Source organism: Xenopus laevis, chromosome 1L (genome assembly GCF_017654675.1).
Source record: "Xenopus laevis strain J_2021 chromosome 1L, Xenopus_laevis_v10.1, whole genome shotgun sequence".
Lineage (NCBI taxonomy): Eukaryota > Metazoa > Chordata > Amphibia > Anura > Pipidae > Xenopus > Xenopus laevis.
In genome coordinates this window covers 108,522,662-108,549,342 of record NC_054371.1, presented here as the reverse complement: position 1 = coordinate 108,549,342, position 26,681 = coordinate 108,522,662, and the positions used below count along the sequence as shown (strand labels likewise).

Genomic DNA, 26,681 nt, shown 5'->3' with positions numbered 1-26,681 from the left:
ATTGAGTGTGTTGGTTGCCACTTTAAGGGCCAATTAAATTATAAACATAAGAAATATGTATTTTGCTTTTATTTATTTGGTAAGCTATTCAATTGCAGTGTTTATTAAATACTTCTTTGAAGCCAAATAAGCTCCAACCATTTTCGTTTGTTGGCCGTGCATAGATAATCCTATTGCAAAATGGACTTATTTAAAAAAAAGCAGTGACAGCATTGGGTGAAAGTAGGATGTAGTATTCTGATAATGTAACTACTACTTTGGAAGGATCAAACATGGAGTAGCTTTGATCTTCCTGTTTTCCGTGGTTAGCTCAAGAAACATTGTTTGTGTTTTATGCCTCTTTTTTATGTTGAGCATCTGTTGACTAAGTTGGTCAGAACATGATTGTATTCATTGTGTGGTCACCTTGGTCTTGAAGGTCATATATACTAGCTCATTAAATGAAATATGTATCCATAACTCTTTAATATAGACTTTGATGCCACAGAACCGTCTTTGCTTCTCTGGGTCTATTTGCCTGTGTTTTAAAATCAGGATATTCAGGGAATTGTGTAGAAAACCAAAACTCACAATGAAGTCAAAACCAGCACCTATAAGAAGCATGACATTATGGTGTTTGTTTGACTCCACCACACACATCTGATCTTTTTTTTCATCTGTTTCCCAAAGTGTACAATTTATAATATCTAATAAAGGGTAATTTAACAAATTTGTCTGTCTGCAAGGAGCTCTGAGATTTTGATTTAAATGCAAATTATTTCTAATCCTTGCTCATTGCCTGGCCTTTAATATAAAGAGGAGTTTTGAAAAGTGCTCCAGTAAATTGTTCTCTTGTATTAATTTTACATTTTAAAAGTTACCTTGCCAGGGGCAGGGTTGGAACAACTTGATCGTGAGAATAAAAATGAACTGCCCTTAATTAGTGTTTTTTCCTGTGTGATCAGGTTGCTGATAAGCCTAGTAATGAGATGGGAGGCTCATTTCAGATATTACCAGTCTTGTTTCAAATCATGTGCAAGTGAACCACTTTATCTCTCTGTGTGTGCCCAACATCTTATTCTGTGCTCATTTCTCGTTTTTCTCTAAATACTAAATACATGGGGAAGCATTTAAAGCAACACTTTTAACCGTTACATGGAATTTTTTATTTTTAAGTTATAACGCAAGCAATAGCAACTGGTTATGGTTCATGAACGTTGTCTTGTTTACAAAGAAGCTGCCTGTTGTACTTTTTCCACAGTTCTTTGGTTAATTAACATGATTATCAGAACTAAGACTCACTGTAAGCCCATGCTCCATGACAAAAGGCTGGCAGGCTTGATCATGTGCAAAGAGATTTTATTGTACCCAAAAGGCCTTTGCGCCCTACTCTAACGTCCATTGTAGAAGTAAATATAGGTCTATAGTGGGTGTAAGTAAGACCCCTGTTTCTTGTTTGTTGCGCACTGCTGGGTAACTTGTGCATCCCTGGTCTCGAAATACATCTTACCGTGTAAATACTTTACAAAGAATAAAATAAAAAATAACTCTGCTGCATTTTCAGTATTGTTTGATTAACAGCTGGATTATTATTTACACTGCAAAATTAAAAAGAACTTCAGATTTCACATATATACATTAAATATATCATTGAGATAATCAGAATAATGATTGTTAATCCAATGTTATTTTTATATAGTATCTGCAAGATTGTTAAATTCTAAAGCCTGCAAGGCTGTCACATGTAGGATTTTGCTGTGATATCACTCTCTGGCAAGTTTTCAAATTGCAGATCATTTGTGAAATACTTACCGATAATTCTATAGTTTTTGTCCAGGCCATAGTGGGCCCTTCTGAAATATAGCTACCCTCAGTTCATTATTACTTATACCAGAGAGCCATAGCATTTAGCATACTATACTTCTAATAGTTTTGACAGTAGGTCCCAGATGTAAGGTTCTCTGGTGGGCCCTAGTGATCCAGTATGATTCTTGTGCAATCCTACAAAATCTCATCCTCCATGTTGTAAGTGCATAAATCAATGCTTCTTGAATTTTTAAAATTCAATTGATTTCAGTTAATATATATACAGCACTCACAGGAGTTCGTTCAAACAAAAAGTGTCTCATTTACAAAAGTTTCAGCGTTTCAAGCACAAACTTTGCTCTGTCCCTGAGGAAAAGCAAAGTTTGTGCTCGAACTTTTGTAAATCAATTACTTTTTGTTTGAGCAAGCTCCTGTGAGTGCGCTACTTTTTCCATTTGTATGTTTTTCTTTACCTGCACCTGGGACAGTTGGCCTCCAGTTAATGGTAGTGCTCTTCTTTGTTTCTATATAAAATTGAACCTACTGTTTGATTCGATGTGCCTTGTAGGACATGATTAGTAGACCTGTTGAAATCTCTTGCATAGTTTAGCCTATAGGCTACCAGTACAATATTTTTTAAACTAAAATGATTTTACATTAAGAAAAAAAGTATAATATAAAATATCATAGGCATTATTATAAAGGCTTTGGCTATTTTGGCTAAAAACTATTGCAAATGCCAATTGGGATCTGCAGTTGTGAAGAATGAAACAAAGCATAAATAACTACTTAGAATTTAGAGCCAGGAGACTTTGTCACATAACAACTCATATGTTTCATTTTATTCTGTATTTGACTGAGCCTCTTGTATTCCAGATTTGTCCCAAGCATTCAAATGCGTCTGGAATTTGCTAGTGTGTACCTTTAAAAGCTGCACCTGCTTCCATGCTCCCACTGGCTCACCAGCTTTATTAAATGCGGCAGTATCTGCTCACACTATAAGGCTGCATTTCCAGAGGCCATAGATATGATCCTACCCATCATGCTGAATTGCCACTTACAGGCCCAGTGGGACTCTCTTTGTTAGCTGGAGCAATCTCCATTTAAATAGAAATCAGGCGGATGAATTCTTCACACAGTGGAGTGAGACAATCTACTTTTTTGGCTTTTTCTTATTTTTTAAGAGACAGCCGTATGGTACTAAACTCTCGGCAAAGCAGCTAAAGCTCTTTGTGCTAACTGGAATAAAATAAAGATGGACTCTGTGAACAGAGTTTCATGATTATAATGTTGATTTAAACAGAAGGATGAATAGAATTATTTTTTGCAAAGCCATCAACTATTTAATTCTAGCTGTTTTTTCCTTTATTATATAAACCCACACAGTCATTTAATGTGTTCCAGAATTATTTTGCAAATAACAGTGAATTTATAAGGTTAGAGACAAAAATAATTATTAGCTGTACATTAACATAGCCCTCATTCTTAGCCACATCATAATGTAGCAAAATATAAGAAAAAAAGATGTTTTGAAAGAAGAGACCCATGGGCAGTCGTACCTATTGCTGTTCATGCTCATCCCTAGCAGTCATGTCCACACTCTCGTATTTTACCTATTGCAACCCCTTTTAGGTGCAGTGAGACTATCTCTGAATGACATCTTTTCTTTAGTAGAAATGTAATGGAATACTGAGTATAGTGCAGTGAGAATTCGCCTTCCTGGTTCTTGTAATAAGTTCCCCCTTAAGCACTCAGTTTGTTCTGAAGGACTTTTTGGTGCTCATGAATTATTCTCCATGCTTTCCAACCAAAGTGTCACTGACCCAACCAGTGACTCCACACAGGGGGCTCTGCCAGCATTTTGTCTTTAGTTGTTTAAAAGCAGACTGACAGATGACAAGCGTTCCCGTAGAGCTCTCTGCACATGTCCTCCCTTGCAAACATATTACAACAGGCGTCTTATTTACTCCTGTCAATCTAGTCAGAATATATGAGGGGGGTGGAGTGCACAGATTTGGAAGAGTGAATGTAGTTAATTCTTTTTCTGTTTTGTATTTGCGTATCAATTAGACTGCCCGGCACAGCTTTTAGCAACACACTGCCTCTGCTTCAAGTGCTAGTTAAACATTCTTTTATTGTTTCTGACAGAGCACGACATTTAAAGAATATAAAGATTTTGTCCAACAAAGTATTTCGAAATATGTCTATATTAAAGGTGTAACCAACTCTGGTAATAGTTTGAGTGGGTACTCTAATAAAGTCATGTGAAAAAAAGACAAATTCATGTTCATCTGTTGTCTGCAAATGACTACCCATAGTTTCAGTGAGAGATGAATTCCCTTAGGGGCTCCTCTAGGGCATGACAAGTTAATCCAAACAGCAACTCCAAACATTCTCACACTATGTGGACTTGAGGCGACACATATATTCAGAATTTTCCCAGTGTATGCTTCACATTCACACCAGGGACTGCTACTATTAAGTTCTCCATTTCTTCATTGTTTCAGACTGGCTTCCATTCAGAAAAGCCCAGAGCAAAATATTTTATTGTAAGTGTAGCAGGCAGAGTGGTGTGTAGTCACCAATTGTTTTTCTAGATAATTATGATGAATTTCTACTCTACCTGTCAGGTGCTTAGAAACAGTATAGTTGCGACGGGCCTGACACATCATTGCCAGCAAGGCAGATTTATCCAAGGGAAAGTTCAGTGGATAGAATCGGCAAAATTAATTGGTGAGGAAACCCTGCTGTGAAAAACGTCAACGTCTCTCGCTCTGGGGTTTAACAAGGGGGACACAGAAATTTTGTCAAATTCATGCGCATAAAATCCTACAAGATATTTCAATTAATTCTTGCAAGAACAGAGAAATGTACACTTGGGATAGTAATGTGCTTGTGAAGAGATTGTTACAATTCACAGTTTCAGTGAAGAACATAGGAAAGCAATTGCTGAAATCACATTTTATAAGATAAACTGGTTCATCGTTTTGCCTTAAATGTTAGGCATTTTCCGTTTACAGCTTGTGCATTTTACCATATTGTTTTTTACCACTGCTGGTTTTCAAACGTATTGGCACATGGAGTGCTTTTTAGATAAATAAGACACACCTTAAATCTTACTCTGCCACCTCCCATTGACTGGAAATTACAGACAGCACCAGAAGTGTCGGAAACACTGAGCCCCTAACCCTCTTACAGTCACGCTTATTTCCTTCCCATGGTTTGTCCTTTTGATTTAGAGCAGGATTCTCCAGCTATGGTGCAATCACTCATTTAAATCATGTTGCAATGTACATATTGTCAGTCGATATATCTCTACCAGAATATTGTTTGTCTTTCATATCTTTTAAAGCCATCTATGTTAATGTATATGGAATAATTACATTTATTCATAGAGCAACAGCATACTTTGCTACACTGCACATATGAGTATACTATGACAAGTCTATATACATGAATGCATGTGTCAGAGTAAACCTTGTCTGTACAAGACATGGAACATTACCCATGTCACAGCATTAATTTAAATGAAAAGAAGGGTGATAGTGATGTATTTAAGTTAAGTGATATGGTGAGTCATGTGAGACAAATGTCTAGGGATAAAGTTCACTTTATATGTGTTCAGCGATCTGCAGTTTTCATTATTCAAAATTAAAGGCGCCAAATTTATTGTTAGCATTTGGCTATTAGTTTTATATATATTTGCACCTTCTGCAGGAATGTCATTGCAATACAAACATGGGTACCACTGTATTTTAATGTTATCAATATAGTTTGTTTACAATGTATTTCCAAAGTTGGAGCAGTATACTGGGGAGGAGGAACATTTATTTAATCATCAACTATCTTTTGTCACATTTCATACAGGGCTATAGGGCCGTTGCCATTGCTTAGACTTCAGCCAAACAGGGGTCCTTATGATACACATACCTTTAGAGCATTAGCTTTGTGACAGTAGTCTCACTAATACACAGACAATGCTTTTTCTTTTTTCCTTTATTGGCGATAATAATATAATCCTCTGCTGCCTTCCCACACTAACATTACAATGGGTATTCTTCATAATGGGTTCACCAAATCCAGGATTCCGTTTTGGACTGAATCCCAGCACTTTTGGCAGTTTTATTAAGGGGGGGGGATTATTTATTAAAACTTGTTTTTTTTTTTTACCAGAAACATAGTAACATAGTAACATAGTAAGTAAGGTTGAAAAAAGACACATGTCCATCGAGTTCAACCTTTTTTTTGTTTATTAACTACCTATCTGCCAGTTGATCCAGAGGAAGGCAAAAAAACCCATCTGAAGCCTCTCCAATTTGCCTTAGAGGGGGAAAAATTCCATCCTGACTCCAAAATGGCAATCGGACTAGTCCCTGGATCAACTTGGACTATGAGCTATTTCCCATAACCCTGTATTCCCTTACTTGCTAAAAAGCCATCCAACCCCTTCTTAAAGCTATCTAATGTATCAGCCTGTACAACTGATTCAGGGAGAGAATTCCACATCTTCACAGCTCTCACTGTAAAAAACCCCTTCCGAATATTTAGGCGGAACCTCTTTTCTTCTAATCGGAATGGGTGACCTCGTGTCAGCTGGAAAGACCTACTGGTAAATAAAGCATTAGAGAGATTGTTATATGATCCCCTTATATATTTATACATAGTCATCATATCACCCCTTAAGCGCCTCTTCTCCAGCGTGAACATCTCCAATTTGGCCAGTCTTTCCTCATAGCTAAGATTTTCAATACCTTTTACCAGCTTAGTTGCCCTTCTCTGTACCCTCTCTAATACAATAATGTCCTGTTTGAGTGATGGAGACCAAAACTGTACGGCATATTCTAGATGGGGCCTTACAAGTGCTCTATACAGTGGAAGAATGACCCCCTCCTCCCGTGACTCTATGCCCCTTTTAATACAGCTCAAGACCTTATTTGCCCTTGATGCTGCTGACTGGCATTGCTTGCTACAGCCAAGTTTATCATCTACAAGGACTCCAAGGTCCTTTTCCATAATGGATTTGCCTAGTGCAGTCCCATTAAGGGTATAAGTGGCTTGGATATTTTTACATCCCAGGTGCATCACTTTACATTTATCAACATTGAATCTCATTTGCCACTTAGCTGCCCAGATTGCCAGTTTGTCAAGATCCTGTTGCAAGGATGCCACATCCTGGATGGAATTAATTGGGCTGGATAATTTTGTGTCATCTGCAAACACTGATACATTACTTACAACACCCTCCCCTAAGTCATTAATGAACAAGTTAAATAAAAGTGGACCCAATACTGAGCCCTGGGGGACCCCACTAAGAACCTTACTCCAAGTAGAGAATGTCCCATTAACAACCACCCTCTGTACCCGATCCTGTAGCCAGTTTCCTATCCACGTGCAAACGACTTCATTAAGCCCAACAGACCTTAGTTTAGAAAGCAGTCGTTTGTGGGGCACAGTATCAAACGCTTTGGCAAAATCCAAATAGATCACATCTACTGCCCCCCCACTATCCAGAATCTTACTTACCACATCATAAAATGCAATCAAATTCGTCTGACATGACCTATCCTTCATAAAGCCATGCTGATTGTTGCTCATAATGCCATTCATTAGGACAAAATTTTGAATGTGATCCCTTCAAATAATTTGCCCACCACAGATGTCAAGCTTACTGGCCTATAATTGCCAGGCTGAGATCGTAATCCCTTTTTAAATATTGGAATAACATCAGCTTTTCTCCAATCCATAGGCACCATACCAGATGACAGTGAATCTGAGAAAATCAGAAATAAGGGCTGGTCTAAAACTGAACTAAGCTCTCTTAGAACCCGGGGGTGTATGCCATCAGGCCCTGGAGCCTTGTTTACATTAATTTGTATTAAAGCTTTTTGAATCATATCCTGAGTCAGCCACTGACTAGATTGAGCTGAACCATTCGTGCAGTTATTAAGTGAGCCTGTGAACCCAGACTCCTCTATTGTATACACTGAAGAAAAGAACTGATTTAACACATTTGCCTTATCTGTATCTGTTACAACCATACTGGTACCATTATTTAATGGAGCAACACTCTCAACCTGCGTCTTTTTACTATTAATATATTTAAAAAACTTTTTAGGGTTAGTTTTCACCTCCACCACAATTAACTCTTCATTTCTTTTCTTAGCCTTCCGGATTGCTGATTTACAACATTTACAGTGTTTATATTCATTAAATGCAGCTTCTGTCCCTACAGATTTGACCTCGACCTAACTTCCAACCACACATTTGTGGGGGTGATTCGAGTTTTTCAAGGGTAGTTTCACTTATAAACTAACATTTTTCAGTTATTAGGCCTCAAAGGCCTCAAAGCTGCTAAAAGCCTGAATCCAAAAATACTCCAGCTAAAACCTGTCGAGTGTGAAGATGTTTTTTACCTTCATGATTTTGGGGATTTTTTTACTCTGTTTTGCACTCGAAAACTAGATAAATTCCAAGTATTCAAGGTTTTTAGCCTATAAATTTGAAAAGTTTGAGGTATTTTGAGTTTTCTCCTGATTGCATTCAATAGAGTTTTTTATATTCAGGTTTTTTCATAAATAAGCAAATATTCGAGTTGTGAGTTTTTTCGAGGTAGAAAAAATCTCAGAAACCTCACAAACTCATAAATAAAAACCCTAATAATTAAACTAAAAAAAATCAGATTGGAAAAAAAACTTGAAAACACAGCGTTTATAGGCTTAAAAAATGAATTAATTGAGTATTCGAGTGAAAACCAGCTGCAAACACCCCAAAAATCATATTGTAATCTTAGCATCTACATTAGTTTTGATTGTACCTGTGTACAGTATGTATGTGTCTGTTTGCATATGTGTGTGTGTGTGTACATGTATGTGAGGGGTTGAAATTGTTAATATGATTTTTTTGTAACACCCCAACCTAAAAGAGGCTCATAATTATGGCATATTAGAGACTCTCAATTAAGGCATATTACCCTCTGGAATGTAGGTACAGGTATCTCTGTCACTTATCCAGAAAACCTTTATCCAGAAAGCTCAGAACTACATTTCCCACAGAGTTCATTCTAAGCAAATAATTCAAAATTTGAAAAACTATTTTTTTCTCTAATAATAAAACAATACAGATCCCACTTTTTAAAAATGTATTATGAAAGCAAACTAAATGAATACCGATATAAATGAATATAAACTGAATTTAGTGCTAAGGGAAATGCTAGGGTGAGTGCATACATACTACAGGATTTCAGTTCCTTAACAATAAAACCCTATTACTAGAAGTCAGAATATTATATTCCTTTGATTAATCTGGTGTTATTTTTATCTCAGCATTGCACCTGACTGAATATACAGTATATGGACATATCTTTGTAAAAAGCTTATTGGATTATTATTATATGTGTGAGGTTATTGCAAGGCAACTTTGTCATACAGCCAGAAGTTGAGCATTTTAGAGAATGACAATGATTGTTGTAATGATAGAGTAGCAAGTATATATATTTATATATTTGTGAATAGTATAATGACAATGCAATCCTGCTGTAAACCACCACCCTTGGTTTCATATATAAACAAAGTAGTGCTTACATTGTTCATTGTGATAAATCCTTTATTTCTGGAGTGGTTAAATTTCAAAGTTGTGACTGAGTTTCTTTTATTTCTAGACAGAAGGATATTAGTGTTGTACAGGCTGTAGTACAGGGCATATGGTCTAATGAACAATGCAACCATGCAGGTTGGCAAAGATCCCCCTGAGTTTGATTATGAACATCATAGAATAGGGGATTAACTGGATTGATTTCAGTGAGGAAAATTGTACAACTACAGTATTATATTTGGCAGAGATGGAGCTTTTGCTTTTGGAGGGCAAACTTTTGCTCTTGCCAACCGACACCCGTTCCCTGAGAAAAAGTTATGTTTGTATCCCACTTCATAAATCTGTGCCTCGACAGATTTCTTCTAACACAAAATGTGTCAAGATTTAACAACTCATAATATGATAATAAAATTTAAAGAAAAAGTTTTACTCTTGCTTTATTACTCTGCTCTTGGGGTAAAAGTTCATGGTATAAATCCCCCCTCCATATATGGAGTTTTTTTGACGCACGTTATTTGTTTTGACGTGCAACTCCATACAAGTCTATGGGTGTCATTTCCGTGGCAAAACAAGGCAACAAATTCGCCCATCCCTAAGGTTTAATGTTGATGTCCAATATCTCAAGTGCAAACACAATAGTGGAGAGGCATGCAATGCAGGAAGGCATTACAGAAAAATATGTGAGAGATATCCAACACCTCCATAATTCAGAGCTTTTTGAATAATGGATTTCTGAATAAGGGATCCTATAACTGTACCACAAGTTTTGACATACAAGTGTCATACCCTTAAAGTTAAGAGGAGCACCCAGTTTAGGGATGCAAAAATGAGGCACTGACTACATGACAAGCATGCAAACATTCCCCATGACTTTTAAAAATCCAAAATACATTTGAAGGTGTTGTACATATTCCTAGGAGTTGGATTGTACTAACATAGTAAGTTATGTTGAAAAAAGACACACATCCATCAAGTTCAATCCTTTAACTTTTTTAACCTGCCTAACTGCTAGTTGATCCAGAGGATTACTAACGGATTTCCTATTTCTGGGAAGATCAGGGAAGGTTCACAGAGTTCCTTAATCTAAAGGTGGCCATGGATGTAACTAGGGATGCACCGAATCCAGGATTTGGTTCAGGAATTCGGCCAGTATTCTGCCTTTTTCAGCAGGATTCGGATTCGGCCGAATCCTTCTGCCCGGCTGAACCGAATCCTAATTTGCAATAGTGGATTCGATGCATCCCTCGACATACCAATTACGATCTTTCTTGGAAAAGATTGTTAGTTTCAAAACACACATGTAGAGCTGAATCGTCAAATATACAGGTAAAAACAATAGAATTCTACCTGTATCTGGCCATTCAGAACTAACAATGGCTGATGTGTGGGTGCCTTCAAAGGCACCCGATCAAAATTTTCTGTCCAGCCTGATCGACGAGCCGACCGATATCCAAGTCTTCTGCCGATATTGGTTGGCTCTTTTCCTAGCATACATGCACCGAATATCGTACGGAAATTGGTTTCGTACGATATTATCTGTGTGTCGATGGCCAACTTAAGAGTGACAGATCTCAGGATTTCCAAATGTTTACGCAGCAAAAAGGCAACAGAAACACTGTCACCACCAAACTGTAACACAGGGAATACAAGGACCAATATTTATACTGCAAACCAGCAGCTGTCATCTAAGGTATAACAAAACTCAATTCCAATAAGTCAGATCTTTCAGGTTGAGAGACGTATGAGTATATCTGGTAAGTTTGAACAGCAATCAGGAGAAATGTATGACTAGTTTCTGGTACATGGCTATCCTAGGCACGTCTTGGATAGCGATAGGAATAGGCCTAAAGAGAGAGGTACAAGATATAAGGATGAAGGACTACTTATTCTGTTGGATAATGGGTTTCTGGATAATAGATCCTATATTTTTATATTGTTTTTCATTTTCTAACAGAATATATGTTGTCAGAATTCATCTTGTTACTTGGCCTAGAAATCCTAATGACACTAGATATTACCTTTACATGGAAGATGCAGCTCTTTGTAAGTCATTTTAAAAGTATTAAAGCCAATTCAATCCTTGTTATGTAGAAAAGGAGGGAGTTAATATTGTACATCGTACAGCTTACATAGTGAATAAAACCGCAGCTTTATTTAACCTTGCTAATCTTTCACCACAGGTTCCATCATGGTGACTACACTGTGGATGTGAGTATCAATGATTATCTGGACATTTACTGCCCCCACTACGAAGTCCCTCTCCCAGCAGACAGGATGGAGCGTTACATACTTTATATGGTCAATTTTGATGGGCATGCCTCTTGCGACCATCGCCAAAAGGGATTCAAACGCTGGGAGTGCAACCGGCCGGAGTCCCCAAATGGACCATTGAAGTTTTCAGAGAAATTTCAGCTGTTTACACCTTTCTCCCTGGGGTTTGAGTTTCGTCCTGGCCATGAGTATTATTATATCTGTAAGTATAATCTTCCATTGGAAAATATTGTATATCTTTACGTGCAAACACAGGTAACTAGTATTCAAAACATACAAAACCGTTATCAAATTTCAAATGGCTTTTCTTTCTATCTTTTGGTGGATTAACATTTTTTGCATGGACACATTGAACTAAAAACCAAGTCTTTTATGCTCACACTGAGGTCACTAGAGAAGCACAGGCGGAACACTGCTGGAACTTTTAGTAATTAACTCTCCTCCATAGGAAAGTCATTAATGTAATGGATTTCTGCTTGTAATTATCCTTTTTTTAAAAGACCTTAACACAATTACCCATTGTAATTCCACAACCAAGAAAACAAGGTTTCCTGGAGTTAGTTTTCTGCAAACATTTTATATTGACGTCACTTTTTGTCTGTGTGACTAATTTCACTACAAGCAGGCAAACTCAGGAGTAGAACAATGTGATCAATGTCTTTATCTAGAAAAACCTGGTACTGTAGTAAATATTACCTATCAATCCACAAAAGGTGTTTAATTGAACGTAATTGTTTCAAAAGATAATTTTGCTAGTCATTTGCATTATCACTTCGCAGCTTTTTTTGCCAAAAAGCCAGCTTGTTCCAAAAGCAGTAATAGAACATCTCCAGCAGTTTAGATTTAAGTCTTGGGTAAAACAAGTTTTTGTAACAGATGAAGGGCCTGATGGTGAGCCTGGTCCCCTTTGTCCTGGGACCTACTTATAAAATGACCCTGATTAACACTCTGTACACCAATCACAGTCATTTGGATTTCATAGATTTGTTTTAAAATAAAAAATGTATATCCCAAATGATGTGTCTGGGACTTTCCAGAATCTCTGCACTGTAAACTATAAAGTCCTTCAAGTTCCAGAATCCAGAGGCAAATGCTATGGTTTCCTCTCAACCTCAGGAATCATCTGTGTAATATATATATATATATATATATATATATATATATATATATATATGTGTTTACATTGTGTATGTATCTTTTTTTTTTACATTATCCCAACTGAATGAGCTCATGTCAAAAGGGATTGTATTTTTTGATGCCTTTAAAAGTTTAATTGCACCAATGTCCTAATAGCCTCCAGTGCTTAAAAGAGAAGGTAAAAAGTACAAGACATTATTTCAAACACATTAGAAATATCGATTATTATCATTTAAATTTGGCAATGACACATTACCGATTCACAATCTGAGGCTAAGTGCTACTAGTAGGACACGTTTCTGTAAAAAGATAGAGCAAATCAATTTCACTTGTGTTCAGAAAATTCATCCAACGTTCATTAAAAGTTCAGTTAGTCCTAGCTCTTCCATGTTTTATTATGTGTATACAACTGATGAGCATCTTATTTGGACATTTGCATATGTATAACAGAAGCAATTTTACACATTTTGCACATTTCATAGATTTCAGCCCTCTTTATTTAAATTCAGTTTTATTCTTGGTTTTATTTCTTTTGTATTAAATGTTTATTTTTTAAAGGGAAATGATAAATCCAAGTAATGTTATCAATTTTATTTTATTGAAGAATATAAATTGTGCAGAGGTGCAGGTACCAGTACTGGCCTAGCCACACGCCAGCAATATACTTTTAAGCAAAATGGAACACCAGTACCTTGTTGTGCTTCAAACTAATTTTATTTTGCCCATAATGATATTACAAGGTTACATGTAAGTTGGTGGTGAAGCAGATTGATGCGAAACCTGTTAGAGTTCAGGTCATGTGGAACATCAGAAATTAGGCCCTTCTTTGTAGGGGGCATTTAACCAGTCATGCAAAAAAAGGATGATAGGGAGTGTAGTAAAAGAAAAAACCTAGTTACAAAAAACAGTAACAGAGTCTAATGAAATATTATTTTATGTATTTTAAATAAAAAGATATTTGCAAAATAAGGCAAGGGATGTTAACTAAGGCACAATAACATTAAAGCAGAAGGCTGTTGTAAAACTATCAATGAATTCCCATAATGGGAATAATATTTGTTTTTTTAGATAGGATTTTTTTTTCCATTGTTTTCAGGAGGTTATCTCAGCTAAACCTGATAAAAACATCAGTAGAATCTTAATAATGGCTAAAGCCCTCAATAGCAGGATTGCTGCTATAACTGGGCACTATTGTTTTATGCTTGATGAACCCTCCCATCTCAAAGGGGAAACAGTTCAGATGTGAAGGAACCATAACAGGAGGAAGTTCAGAGTGTAAATCTCATGAACAGCCCAGTCACATTGTACTTCTTGTCCATTTATATGAAGAAATCTTGCAGTTCCACTAGTGCATGCTGACTGAAAATATTGGAGTGTGTATATACTGACACAGACCAGACTGGCAGTAAACTAAAAACTGGGGTGCCTTTTTGGGGAGGACCATGTTGACTAAGTAGTATGAGATTTCTGATGGTGGCCCTTTCTATACTAGCAATTTCACTAGTTGTGGGGGTGATATACTGTAGCACCCATTTTTGCTATGGCATTACTAGACTTGCTCATAGTTACATTGTTTCATACTTATATAGTTAATTTTGGTTCAACTATATCATTGCTCCCAACATTTGAAAAGTGTAAATAGGGACAAAAAGATCTGCTGCATGTAGCGCTGGGAACATTTTTGACCATGCTTGTTTTTGTCCACACCCCCTAAATAACATGTCCATTTTACTAAATTTGGCAGTTTATGGAAAGTTTCAACAAATTTCATGTTTTATGTGTTATAACAGTTTACCAGTGAAGGTAAAATTCCCCTGTGAGTCACAGTTTCCCTGAGAGACCTGCTTATTTTATTAGTTACACTTATATCTAGGTGCAGGCACTGAGTATTCTGGTCTCTCTGCAAAAATCTCTTGACATTTTAATAAAAATCTGGGACTACAGGCTGAGCTGTCAAAATCAGGACTGTCCTGCAAAAACTGGACAGTTAGGAGGCATACTGTATACTGCTACCTATACTAAACTAACTGTAGCTCTTGAGATCCCTATAGCCTTGAATATTATACTTGTCCAGGAAGTCAGCACTACTAGGTAGTTGTGAAAGTGACCACCTAAATGGTCAGCTGTGGATTACAACTGGTGCACCTGAGGTAGGATGTGTCTCTCAGGTCATCCATTGGATAATTTAGACCTAGACTACACCTAGATAATAGCGAATGTTAAATGGCAATTTCCACCATCCTTAGCAAGAGAGACAGAGAAAATAGTAGTTCAGATAAAACTATAGTGCAACACTAACATTGTATGAGTAATTTGTTACAACACATTTTTCTTATCTGGAGCTAAGTGCAGAAGGCAGCCACACACAGGGGTCTGGGGTATTAGTTAATGTCCCCTAGTAATCTAGCTAATGTATTCCTTCCTTTACCTTAGAGAAATGTTAAAACAATAAAGATCAACTATTATTTTTTTTTGTTTTGTACAAAAACAAAAAATCCTAAACTAAAGATTAAAATATCTATCCCCCAAAATTAAACATATCGTGCCTTACCACCACTGAATATTATGCAGCCCCGGATTTGTGGTATGCTAAGGCATTGTAAGGAGCATTGGGGACAGACATGAGCGTGCATAAACTCGTGGAGGGCACGCTCGCGTGGATGTTGTGGCCTAGGGGCACCTGAAGTTGGAATCTGGCCTTGATAACATGTGTAAAGAAACTAACAAATAATTGGCCATTGATAAAAGTAACCTGCAGTATATTTTGCTGCTGTTTAAGAAATATTTTTACAATTGTTTCAGGAGCTCAATGTGTTACAATTGCAGCTCTAGTTTAACAACATCTGAAATATTGCCAGTTGCCGTTATGTGCAAGAAGCACAGGGGTTTGACTTGACTTTCTTTAGGGAGTAGCTAATTGTTGATTTCTGCATGTATATTTAATAAGAGCATTATAAGTAAGATATAGCAAATTAAAATTCATATGAGATTCCCAATTCTGAGCTCTGAACTTTTGCTGCTACATATCCAGAGGGGTTGGCTTTTCTAAAGAGCTAAATGATTTTGCTTATGCGTTACAGTAATTGTCACTAATTACAAAGCAATGACAAGGTGAAATTTGTATAAATTAGACACTTGAATATGAATCTGGTGTTAGTACGAAGCTGCCTAAGTGCTTAAATTACTGAGGTATCACAAGTGACAGGCCATTTAAAGAAGCCGTTCATATATGCATTTCATACTTGCTGCATGCTCTAATGACACTGATATATATATAAAAATGTAGGCAAAACATGTCTTCATTTCTGCTTGGCACCGTTGTTTTTCAACCCTTCAACCCATGACATTTCCAATCACACTTCAATAAGTAAAAATATGAAACTGCTGCTTTTATCCCCCCAAAGGGTATGTAAAGCCCCTTATTATTTAGCTTACTTTACAGAAATAGCAGGCCCTTATATTCTGCTAATTTAATGACTTTGATGACAATATCTAATGCTTCTCAACTTCAGTCCAAAGAACGCTGAGTATGTGCAGCCAGTGTCACTAGCATCCTAAAGATGGGGAACATCTGAGCTCAGGTGCCAGTTGTGGACATATGTACTGCCCAAAAGGCTGCTGAGATTTTAGGCTGATGCATTCCGCATATAAGCATTTCTAAATTATATTTTTCAGGATTTATCTCTTCTTTAAGTCATACTGTTTGGGTATAATAGCTGGCTATGGTGAAATCATTTTGCTAGGCCAGGGCAATCAAATCTCCGACACACAGCGTGAGTAAAATATTTGCATCATGAAAGAATTATTACTTAGAGGAACTCATGAATGAAAACGCAGCATGATGGCTATTTTTCACTGCTAGGCTTTTGGGTTTGACTTTGACTAGGACACTGTATGCATGTTTTGTATGAGTATATACTCCCTATGCTTGTACAGGTTTCCTCCACACTGAGTATATGTGGTATAGACCATGCTCCATTGGGGCAATGATTGATGTTGTTGATAAAACCATTATACATCTAAAAAAAAATAGTAAGTAAAAAATATAGTCTATGGGGCCCATTTACTAACAAAAGAATTTAATTTTTTTGCCCAAATCTCCAAAAACTTGTGGTTTTCCATTTTCTTTTAAAAAGCTGTAAAAATCAAGATTTATTAAGTGCAAAAACTACGAAAACCACTAATACAAAATCATAGAGGTCCTACAGAAGTTAATGGGAGCTGTGTTGACCCTATTGGACTGTTTTTAACAAATTTGGACTTTCAGAGGATTTCAGGGTTTTTTTCTGATAGAATTGTCAGAAAAACTGAAATTTTAGAGGGTTTTTGAAGTATTCAGATTTTTAAGCACATTATTTTTGGTTTTTACTTTTTTATTCAAATCTTTTAAATCATGAATGTCATGACATTCGTAGTTTTAGAGTTTTTGAGTTTAGTCGTGGTTTCAAAAACCTCAAAAACCACTCCGACCTTTGATAAATCGGCCTCCAGTTTAGTGAATTTTCTTCTAAATTCAACCCAGTACGACTTTAATCCTGTTTAGGTTTCATAGAATTGAACAACAGCTGCAATTTTGAGATAGACTGTAGGCTAGCATTCTGACCATGATTGTTGATGTAGCAGTTATTATATTCATCACCATCTTTATTTTTATATAGTGCTAATTATACACTGAGAGGTACACAAAATTTTTCAAGCTCAGTGAGTCCCTGTGAGCTGTTTAGCTTCCAAACTATGTTTGGTGCCTGAGGCACAAGGCCAATCTACAGCAAGCTAAGTGATTCCAGCAGATAGTAATTCAGTTACAATTGCTAAAAGCATGATATACATTTTGGGTAGAAAGACTACAATAGGCAACAAAATGTTGTGGAAAGGTATAAATGTGATTGGTGCTACATGTGTTAATGGTTTTTGGAGTCCTTTAAAGTTCCAATTCAAACTCTACAAAATGAAAATATATGAAAATGTGGTTATGATTTCAGTCCCCAGAGCAATAGTTTGCTACCTGACCCCAGACTCGTGAGTTTTGAAACTGTTAGTGCTAAATTAAATCTGGTTAATTTTTTTGGCGTGTGCTGTATTTTCTCAATTAGAAAATAAACCGTAGCTGATTTTAAAAAAATGAAGGGATAGACATAAGTAAGTAATCATAAGGAAATTCATGAGTAGGTTAAAGCAGATCCATCAATAGAAAGTCCACAGCTGCACCTCCTAAATCATGCAGTTGCAGTGCTGCTGTCCCTCATATGGACCTCAGGCAAACACCATCCTTTAACCACCATAAATAAATACAGTAAGCTCTGCTGTTGCAGAATAATATGTGTAAGTCCTTGATTTATTATTTCCTTCATGGCCTTCCTTCCTGATTGAAAATGATAATCAAAAGACAGAAATATGGAGAACATGAGCTCTTACCAGGATCAACCAATCAGTAATTAGGATTGAATAGACGAATACAAGTTAGAATATGAAAGTAAAGGTCCGATTTGTTGCAATGGGTAAACCAACAGGTGCATTTTAGTACCTATGTTTGTCAGACCTAGTCTCTCTAAAGACCAGATTCTCATGAAAAATGGTGGAATACTTTATAGTTATACCTAGGTATCACTATTAAATTTACAATCTTTAAAACATGGTAGTGCCCTGATTTTTCTTCATTTGTTACCTGTTGGATATTTATCAAATGTAGGCTGTCCTTTTTCCTTTGTAGTATAGTATAGCTTCTGAACAGGCTGCAGACCCCATGTTGGTTGCCAACTCTTATGAATAAGTAGAAAATATCACCTGGAGAGCGCCAAGCATCTTATGTGTTTATTATTGTAGGATTTCATGCATGCAATGCTTTGTACTCTGCAGCTGATATTTTCTGCTTACAGTATCAGTTGGATATTTATTCTTGTGAAGTTGGAGGGACCACCAATTTGATCCTTACTTCATAATAACATTTGAATAAAAATAAACATTAAACAGAAGTTAAATAAAAGATATAGAATAAACCATGCAGAATGTTTGCCACCAATATGGATTCATGTAGCATATTGGATATTGGTACTGTTTTATTATTACAGAGGAAAAAGGAAATCATTTAAGCAATTCTTTGCTTAAAATGGATTATACAGGAGAAAGTCTTCCCCTAGCTTTCTGGATATTAGGTTTCCAGATAAGAGGGCCCATACCTGTACTGCAAATCAAAATTTTGCAATTGTGTCACATTGACCATTTTTATACCAACAAAATTTGTGTCCATATTCCTATCAGCCCTAAAACGTCTCTTGCAGAAGATTTCGAAGGTGGTTTTAAATAATATATATATGGTGAAACTGAAATGGGCAGTTGTGATACAATCTTTTGTCAGTTCTACCTTGTAGAAGATCAATATACTTTTGCAGGTGATATGGACTGAAGTTAAAAAAAGCTTTTAGTCTTGTATAACTTTTGTAATGTCTCCATTCACTATGTTTGGGGTTCTACCCATGTGCACTCACTGAAGGAGCTGCAGGGCATTTGCCGTGCCTTTAAAGGTTTTGAAATCTATGGGGCCTATTAACTGACAATGGATTTTCTATTTTTTCCACAAATCTCTAAAAAAAATCCTATATTTCTGTAAAACTCTAAAAAATCTAGATTTTTTTTAAGTGTAAAAACTCTAATAAAGAAATTCACCAGGTACAAGTTGATAAGGTCCTATAATGCGCTGAGTTTATCCTATTGGACCATTTTTCAGCAATTCAAACTTTTAGAGGTTTTAGGATTTTTTTCTCGCTAGGAATTGTAAAAATTTAAATTTACTTTCTAGAGGTATTCCATGTATTTGTATTTATTCATATTTGTTAGCGCATCGCTCACTGTTTTTTTTTTTTTTCATTCAAAATTTTTATATTTGGACATTTTAATAAATTCCATGACATTCGTGGTTTAAGAGTGAGAGAGTTTAGGGAGAGAGTGAGTTTAGTCATTTCAGAAACCTCTAAAACTGCTAAAATTAGACTGTTGATAAATAGGCCTCTACCAAATGAAAAGTCTCTCTTCTTAGTGAAGACTAAAGCAATCTTATAAGTATAGGCCCAAAATATGAAACAATACACATTCAGAAGTTACATCAAGCATTTTTAGGTACGAATATGTCACAAAATACAGGGTAATTGAACGTGCATTGAAACCAAACCACTTTGCAGAATAACAAGTGATTAAATATATAAAGACTATATCCTGCAGTGCAAAGATAAGACATATCATAGGGGCTATTAATAATGCTCCACCTGACATAAGTTATGCCCTCTGGCACCTAAGCAGAAGAAGTTTTCATTAAAACATTTTGAGCCTACTTTTTTGTAGCTGAAAGGTGGAAAAATGAATTATCCTCTCTACTCTCACAACAATAAATATAAAAACCTGATAAATAATGTAGGGATATCACATTTTTACTGCAACTCTTCCACGCCCACACAGTATCCATACAGTGGCAGGCAGCGACATTAAGATTTGCACTTGGCTTTTAGCCTATTGTTTAATTTTGTAGTGCATGTATCTACTATTCAATTTGCATACAATAAAAAATTAAAAATAAAAGTGAATGTGCGTACATCCTTGCATGCTGAAAATATTTTTGGATGAGTTAAGAAGCCCTATACAGATAGGCTAGTGGCTATGAAGGGTTGTAGTAGTGTATTGTACATAGTATACTGCAATGTATATCCGTATCGCAATATGTAAAAACTAAATATATACAGTTTCAAAGATTAAGTGAGGCATGAAAAATGTTATCTGTAGAGCTTCAGATATATCTTTGCGATTATCCAGGTTTTCTGGATAATTTGCATTAACATGCCTTAAGTATACTAAAAACCAAATAAACATTTAATAAACCCTATACAATTGTTCTTCCATAAATATGGACTTATACAAAGTTACCTTTAGGTACCAGATTCTGTTTTATTATTACAGCAAAAAAATAGATCTCTATCCATCTATTTATCTATTATTATCACATATTTAAAAGCACCTACATTCTGCAGTGCTCTACAATAAAAGGGCGCATACATTGAACATACAGCTTTACATTTAAAGCAGCCAGTAACAGATACAAGAAGAACAGAGGGCCCTGCCCAAAAAAGCTTACAATCAAAAACATCTATATATATCTATATACACTTGAGCTTCATGCATGACATATTACACACACATCACAATCTCACAAATTATTTTCCGTACATATTAATACTTAATATTTTGTTCTCATGATCCTCACTTAGATTGTTAGTGCTCTTGAGCAGGGCTCTCTTTATCTCTTCAATTGTTAACAGTTGTATTTTTGTACATGATCCGTGTGTTTGATATGTACATCCATTTATCTCACAATGCTGTGGAATATGTTGGCACTATAAGTACATTAATAATAATAATTATGATGATAATAATAATAATCGTTATCATCATCATCATTCATCTAGGGAGTAGAACAGAGCAAGCAGCAACCACATCTTCAAAACATAAAATCAGTAATTGGAAAAAAAGGCTGTTGCTGAAGAACACCAAAGCCATCATACAATGTTTAGGCCCTTGCATCATTGGTGACAGATGATACTGTAAGTCATCTCCTGCAGATACAGAAATCTAAACATTTGTCCCAACTTCATAATATTACTTGTTTGTGCAAAAACTGAAAGTTTTGCTTATCTGGCATCTTTTTCTAGCTGTCTGTAACTGAACATTAATTGAGCTGTCACTGTGGGCAGATTTACTAAGCTCGAGTGAATAATTTGAATGCAAAAATATTCTAATTTCGAAGTATTGTTTTGGGTACTTCGACCATCGAGTTGGTCAAATTCGATCAAATTCGATCGAATCGAATGATTCGAAGTAAAAATTGTTCGACTATTCGACCATTCTATAATCGAAGTACTGTCTCTTTAAAAAATACTTCAACTTTATACTTTGCCACTTTAAACCTACCGAGGTGCAATGTTAGCCTATGGGGACCTTCCCCAGCACTTTCCTAAGTTTTTTTAGGACGAATAAAAATCCTTCAATCGATCGCTTAAAATCATCGTTCTATCGAACAATTTTATTTGATCGCTCAATTGAAGCTTTTGCGTTAAAATCCTTCGAATTTGATAATTGAATTCAATGGATTTTACTTCGAGGGTCGAATTCGAGGGTTTTTTAACCCTCAAAATTTGACCCTTGATAAATCTGCCCCTGTGTGTCTCGTGTTTTAAAATAAACAGCGACAGTTGAGAGTTTTTGTACACTCTCCATTTGCATAGTGGAATTGCTAAAAAAATTAACTTGAACTTGTTATATAAGTATATATATATATATATATATATATATATATATATATATATAATTTAGATTTTACATCTTTTTTCACCTTTGCAAAAGGAAGTGCTGCAGTGTAATTTCTTGCCCCAATCATATTACAATGTGAATTAATTTTGTCTAGTTAAGGTCTATTCTTGGTCAAGCTGAACAATCAGTTTATTTGTGAGCCTAAAAAACCAATAAGGGGCAGAGTAATCAACATTCAAATTTTTTCTATGAGTCAAATTTTTTGTTGTGCTAAAACTTTGAAATTTGAAGAATGCTTTTAAAAACCCAATGTACAAAATTTATTAAGAGCAAAAAATGTATAAAACTCGAATGTAAAACTTTAAGCTTGGCAGCTTTTAAGACATTTAAAAGCTGCCAAGCTGATGTAGAAGTCAATAGGAGTTATCTATGGCAAATTCAAGGTGTTTTCAAGTTATTTTAAATTTTCCCCATTGAAAAACATAAATAGTTTTAATTTGAGGAATTACAATTTTTTTCACAATTTTATACAAAATAATTTTTATATTCGGATAGGCAAACATTCAAGTTTGATAAAAATTCATTTAAAAAAAAAATTCATTAAAAAGCACAAACATTACACCAAGTGAAATGATGATAAATAGGCCATCTGTCACTAATATACAGATTTGGTCATTTTTGTAATACATTTTCTTTGTGGCTGTAATAATTACCATATAATACACAAAAGCCATGAATATCCTGTAAATTATATCCTTATAAACGGTGAGTTCTGATGTCATCAGTTATAAACGGTGAGTTCTGATGTCATTTCTGTCACATGACTCATTGAAATTTGTGTATTATAATAAATAAAGTACCCCCAGTTGTAAAATATGAGGATATTAGAAGTTACCTCGTAGTTCCATGACCTGTATAAAAACACTCGGCCTTCGGCCTCGTGTTTTTATATGGTCATGAAACTCCTCGGTAACTTATAATATCCTTATATTTTACAAAAGGGGGTACTTTATTCACTATATATATCTATAAATATGTAATATGAATCAGACCAACGTATAACTGAATTTGTGCTGTTTGTAAACAAAGTACTGTAAATTGAAAAAAATGGTTTGTTTACTGGGGACTAAATTCTTTGTACTTTGCTTTGTACAGATTGCACAAAAATTAAACATAAATAAATTTAATTTTACATTCAGACTATCTTTTTATTTTCAGCAGCTACTCCTCCAAACATGGTGGATAGACCCTGCCTCAGGCTTAAAGTTTACGTACGTCCAACAAGTAAGTACCAAAGTGTCAATCAAAATACAGAAACATATGTATAATGTAAAAAACGATCAAGAGAAAATTTAAAAAACATAATAAGAAATATTGTCTTAAAGAATATGTAAACCTTTCTTGTCACGTCGGCTATTCATGCAAATGTGAATACACCTTAACTTTGATGCACAAATATCCCGGTGTTGCTGGTCCTTTTTGGAATATTTGAACTATTTACCGTGCACCGGGGCAAGTCCCATAAGCGGAGTGCTGCCCTTGTGAAGATATATATATAACTCTACATAGCCTCTGGAATAACATACCTATCTCCCTCCATTAAGTTTTATTTTGTTTCTCTGATACAGGCAGCTGTTACTTTCTTGTCAAACATGAAGCTCTTCCTATGAGCTCTCTCTCTCTCTCTGTGACTCTCTCTGTGCCTACTGGGCATGCTCACTGCCTCTGTTCAAGTGGAAATCAATCATGCGCAGTAGGCTCCTCTTTGTAGTCTTTACAGTCAAAGAGAGAGAAGAAGAGCTCAGGGGTGATGCTTCATGGTATAAAAAAGTAGGAACAAAAGATCAATTTTGTGCACACAGCCAAAAACATTAGATGGCAAATTAGGTAACCAGCAGAAAGGCAACCAACAAACAAAAAGTTACATTGGCTTCAGTGGCGTTTTACAGATTTGAATTTTGTGCTATTTGGGTGCAACTGCACCACATCTAGAATCGCTAGTGTCTAGTGGTCCTTGGTGTGTCAGTGCTGAGATTACAGAGCCAGCTCAAGGGCATCATCACTATGCCCCAGACCAGTGTGTTCAACCTTACACTGAGACCAATAATATAGTTGGTGAAACAAACTACTTATGATTAGTTTAAGGGTTAAATAAAATTTTCCAAATCCTTTCTCCCTCCCTAAGCACTCTCTCCCCAAAGATCAGGATTGTGTTTGAATGCTCAGAGCAGTTCTACAGTAAATAACTTATAATTTATTCATATAGTGGGATGTCCCATTTGATCAAAACAAATATGTTATTTCTTTTTTTGTTTTGTTTTTGTTATTTTTGCCTCAGATGATTCTCTCTATGAGTCTCCAGAGCCTATCTTCACCAGCAATAATTCGGGCCTAAGCCTCAGGGTTCCTCACCCCAGCCTTGGATTTCTCCTGTTTTGGACTATCATTGTCTTGTAGCTATTGGGTCACAGATGACCATGAAATCAGCCTAAACTAGAAGGAAAAAAGAAGATGCTATGAAGAGACTCCCTTTAACAAGGAAATAGAAGATATTAATTCAGTGCAAGAGGACCCAGATAACGAACATCTAATCCTATACAGGATGACCAATCTGCATTTCTGCTTCCATTTATGTAAGAGCAAGCACGATGGTTAAATTAAGGCCCCCTGGTTCAAATGGGGTGTGTTGGAATTTAAAAAATTCCCAGCAACTGGCTTTTTACATTTTTCAGACCAAATGTATAGTCTTTTTATTTTGTATTTGTATTGCTTTTCCTGCACTTGCCCCATTAGAACAAATTTACTGTAAAGTTTGTTTTTTTTACAGTCTATAAAATGCGTTCCGGCTTATTCCGTTATACACGTGACACTTTTATCCTGTTATCTGTAATATTACTTTACACTTTTCCCTGCAAAATGCTTTGCACTCCTGTGGAATGAGATGTGGCTCTGGGATTAACAGACAGAGAAAACAAAATCAGTATTTTTATTTATGATCCTCTGTGAGCAGTTTTCAGTCCATTGTTTTGGACTAAAGTCAGCAAAATCAGGTATTTTAAGACCTAAGATCTTAAATATATTTTCCCTTGTAGCATTTCACTTGTCATCTTGTTCTACGACTGCTAAATAATTAACGATCTGAGCTCTTGATCAATTAAATGTACCATGTGAAAAATATTGATTCCGAATTCAGATTATCTCCTTTTTTCCCCTCCATGAAGTATTCCTTCTTTGGATCCCGTACAAATTTCCTGAGATATTGACATGAGTATTGTCATTTAGGATGCAAAAGGCATTCTTATATTCACTATAGGTATTCTGAGCACAGAGGAAGCATAAATTTCTGGAATGCTGTAATGGTCCATTGTAGCAAAAGGTGTTCTGCATATTATTAATTCATTCTCTGTCAGATGTGTGGGAATAGATGAACTGGAAAGTACAAAAATGCAGTCTGTGAGCCATTATACCTGATTTTTGTTTTTTATTAAAAGACAAAAAAAAATACATGAAACAACATTTATTTCTTGTTGTTTAAAATTTCAATAAGAGTCTGATATGCTGGATAACTTGTGGGTGTCTTAGAAGATACAGAATGCATTAGTGCCAATTTCATAGATGTTCCAAAAAAGAATAAAATCCTGCAAAAAGGTGCTGCAAAAAAATCTGAAAGTAGCTGCCTATGAATGTATTAAATAAAAAGGCAAAGGTGCCATAGGCCTCCGTACTTGTACTCATTGTTTACCGGTTTGCTTATCAGTAACTGTGACTGTCAGCTCATTGTCATTTCTGGTGCCTCTCCTTTGGGGCTGGTTCCACTCTAACAATCATTTCTGACTTGCACTTCAGCTCTCTATGCTGGATTGTCCACTTGAGGCTATAAATCACACCAATCTCAGTCAAAACCAGAGATAGTGAATTAGTACGCTTCTGACTGTTGCTGAGGTACACTTCTCAGCATTCCCAGACAACAAAAATCTTTAGGGATGATTTCTGGGAACTGAAGTTCAATAACAGCTGCAGGTTTATGGGTGGGTGATCCCTGATCTCCACTATTTACCAGAGCTCTAGTGGCCAATACAGACTGACAGTTTGCCTGTTATACCCTCCTTATGTGGTTCTCGTCTCTCTCTCTGCAGATTATCTGCCTGCAATAGGGGCAAGTCCCAGACATTTCATCCATGTGTGTAAATAGAGCCATCAGATAAACTGTGATTTTCTATGTATTGCTGACAATGAATTTTATGGAAGTTGTATGATTTATAGACTAGGAAGCAAAATCTTGCAATAAAATACATTTTATCCATTCTCTTTTTCTCTGCTATTGCCTGGGGTAATTTTTCTTCTCTTTAAGCTACTACAATATTAAATGCAGATCTGAACAATGTTCCACTGGTAGTTTTTAGTACATCCAACTTTTGTGTAAGCTTGTCAGGATTTATGATTCTTAAAGAATACATTGCAAGGGTGAAACACATTTATGAATTGTAGCATTAGCTTTTCTTTTTTTTTTTATATATATATCAGGCCATGGCCAGCTACATGAAACAGAATCACAATGATGAAGGGTCACCTTCATGGAATTTTTATAAAGGATAGGGTTTTGAGAG

The 26,681-nt window shown here is 35.8% G+C and overlaps 1 protein-coding gene across 2 annotated transcripts in view; it reads left to right on the top strand.

Moving 5' to 3' along the window:
• efna2.L (ephrin A2 L homeolog) overlaps nucleotides 1-26,378 on the top strand; it is a 124,794-nt gene extending 98,416 nt beyond the window's left edge. The window contains exons 2-4 of one of the 2 annotated variants that reach the window (XM_041561836.1): nucleotides 11,556-11,848; nucleotides 23,296-23,358; nucleotides 24,413-26,378. In XM_041561836.1, coding sequence (XP_041417770.1) covers nucleotides 11,556-11,848; nucleotides 23,296-23,358; nucleotides 24,413-24,531 — 475 coding nt within the window. In that variant the 3' untranslated portion in view covers nucleotides 24,532-26,378. Of the gene's footprint in view, nucleotides 1-11,555; nucleotides 11,849-23,292; nucleotides 23,359-24,412 lie in introns of both variants that reach the window. The other variant, XM_041561832.1, reaches the window with a different exon arrangement.
• The last annotated feature ends 303 nt before the right edge of the window (nucleotides 26,379-26,681 follow it).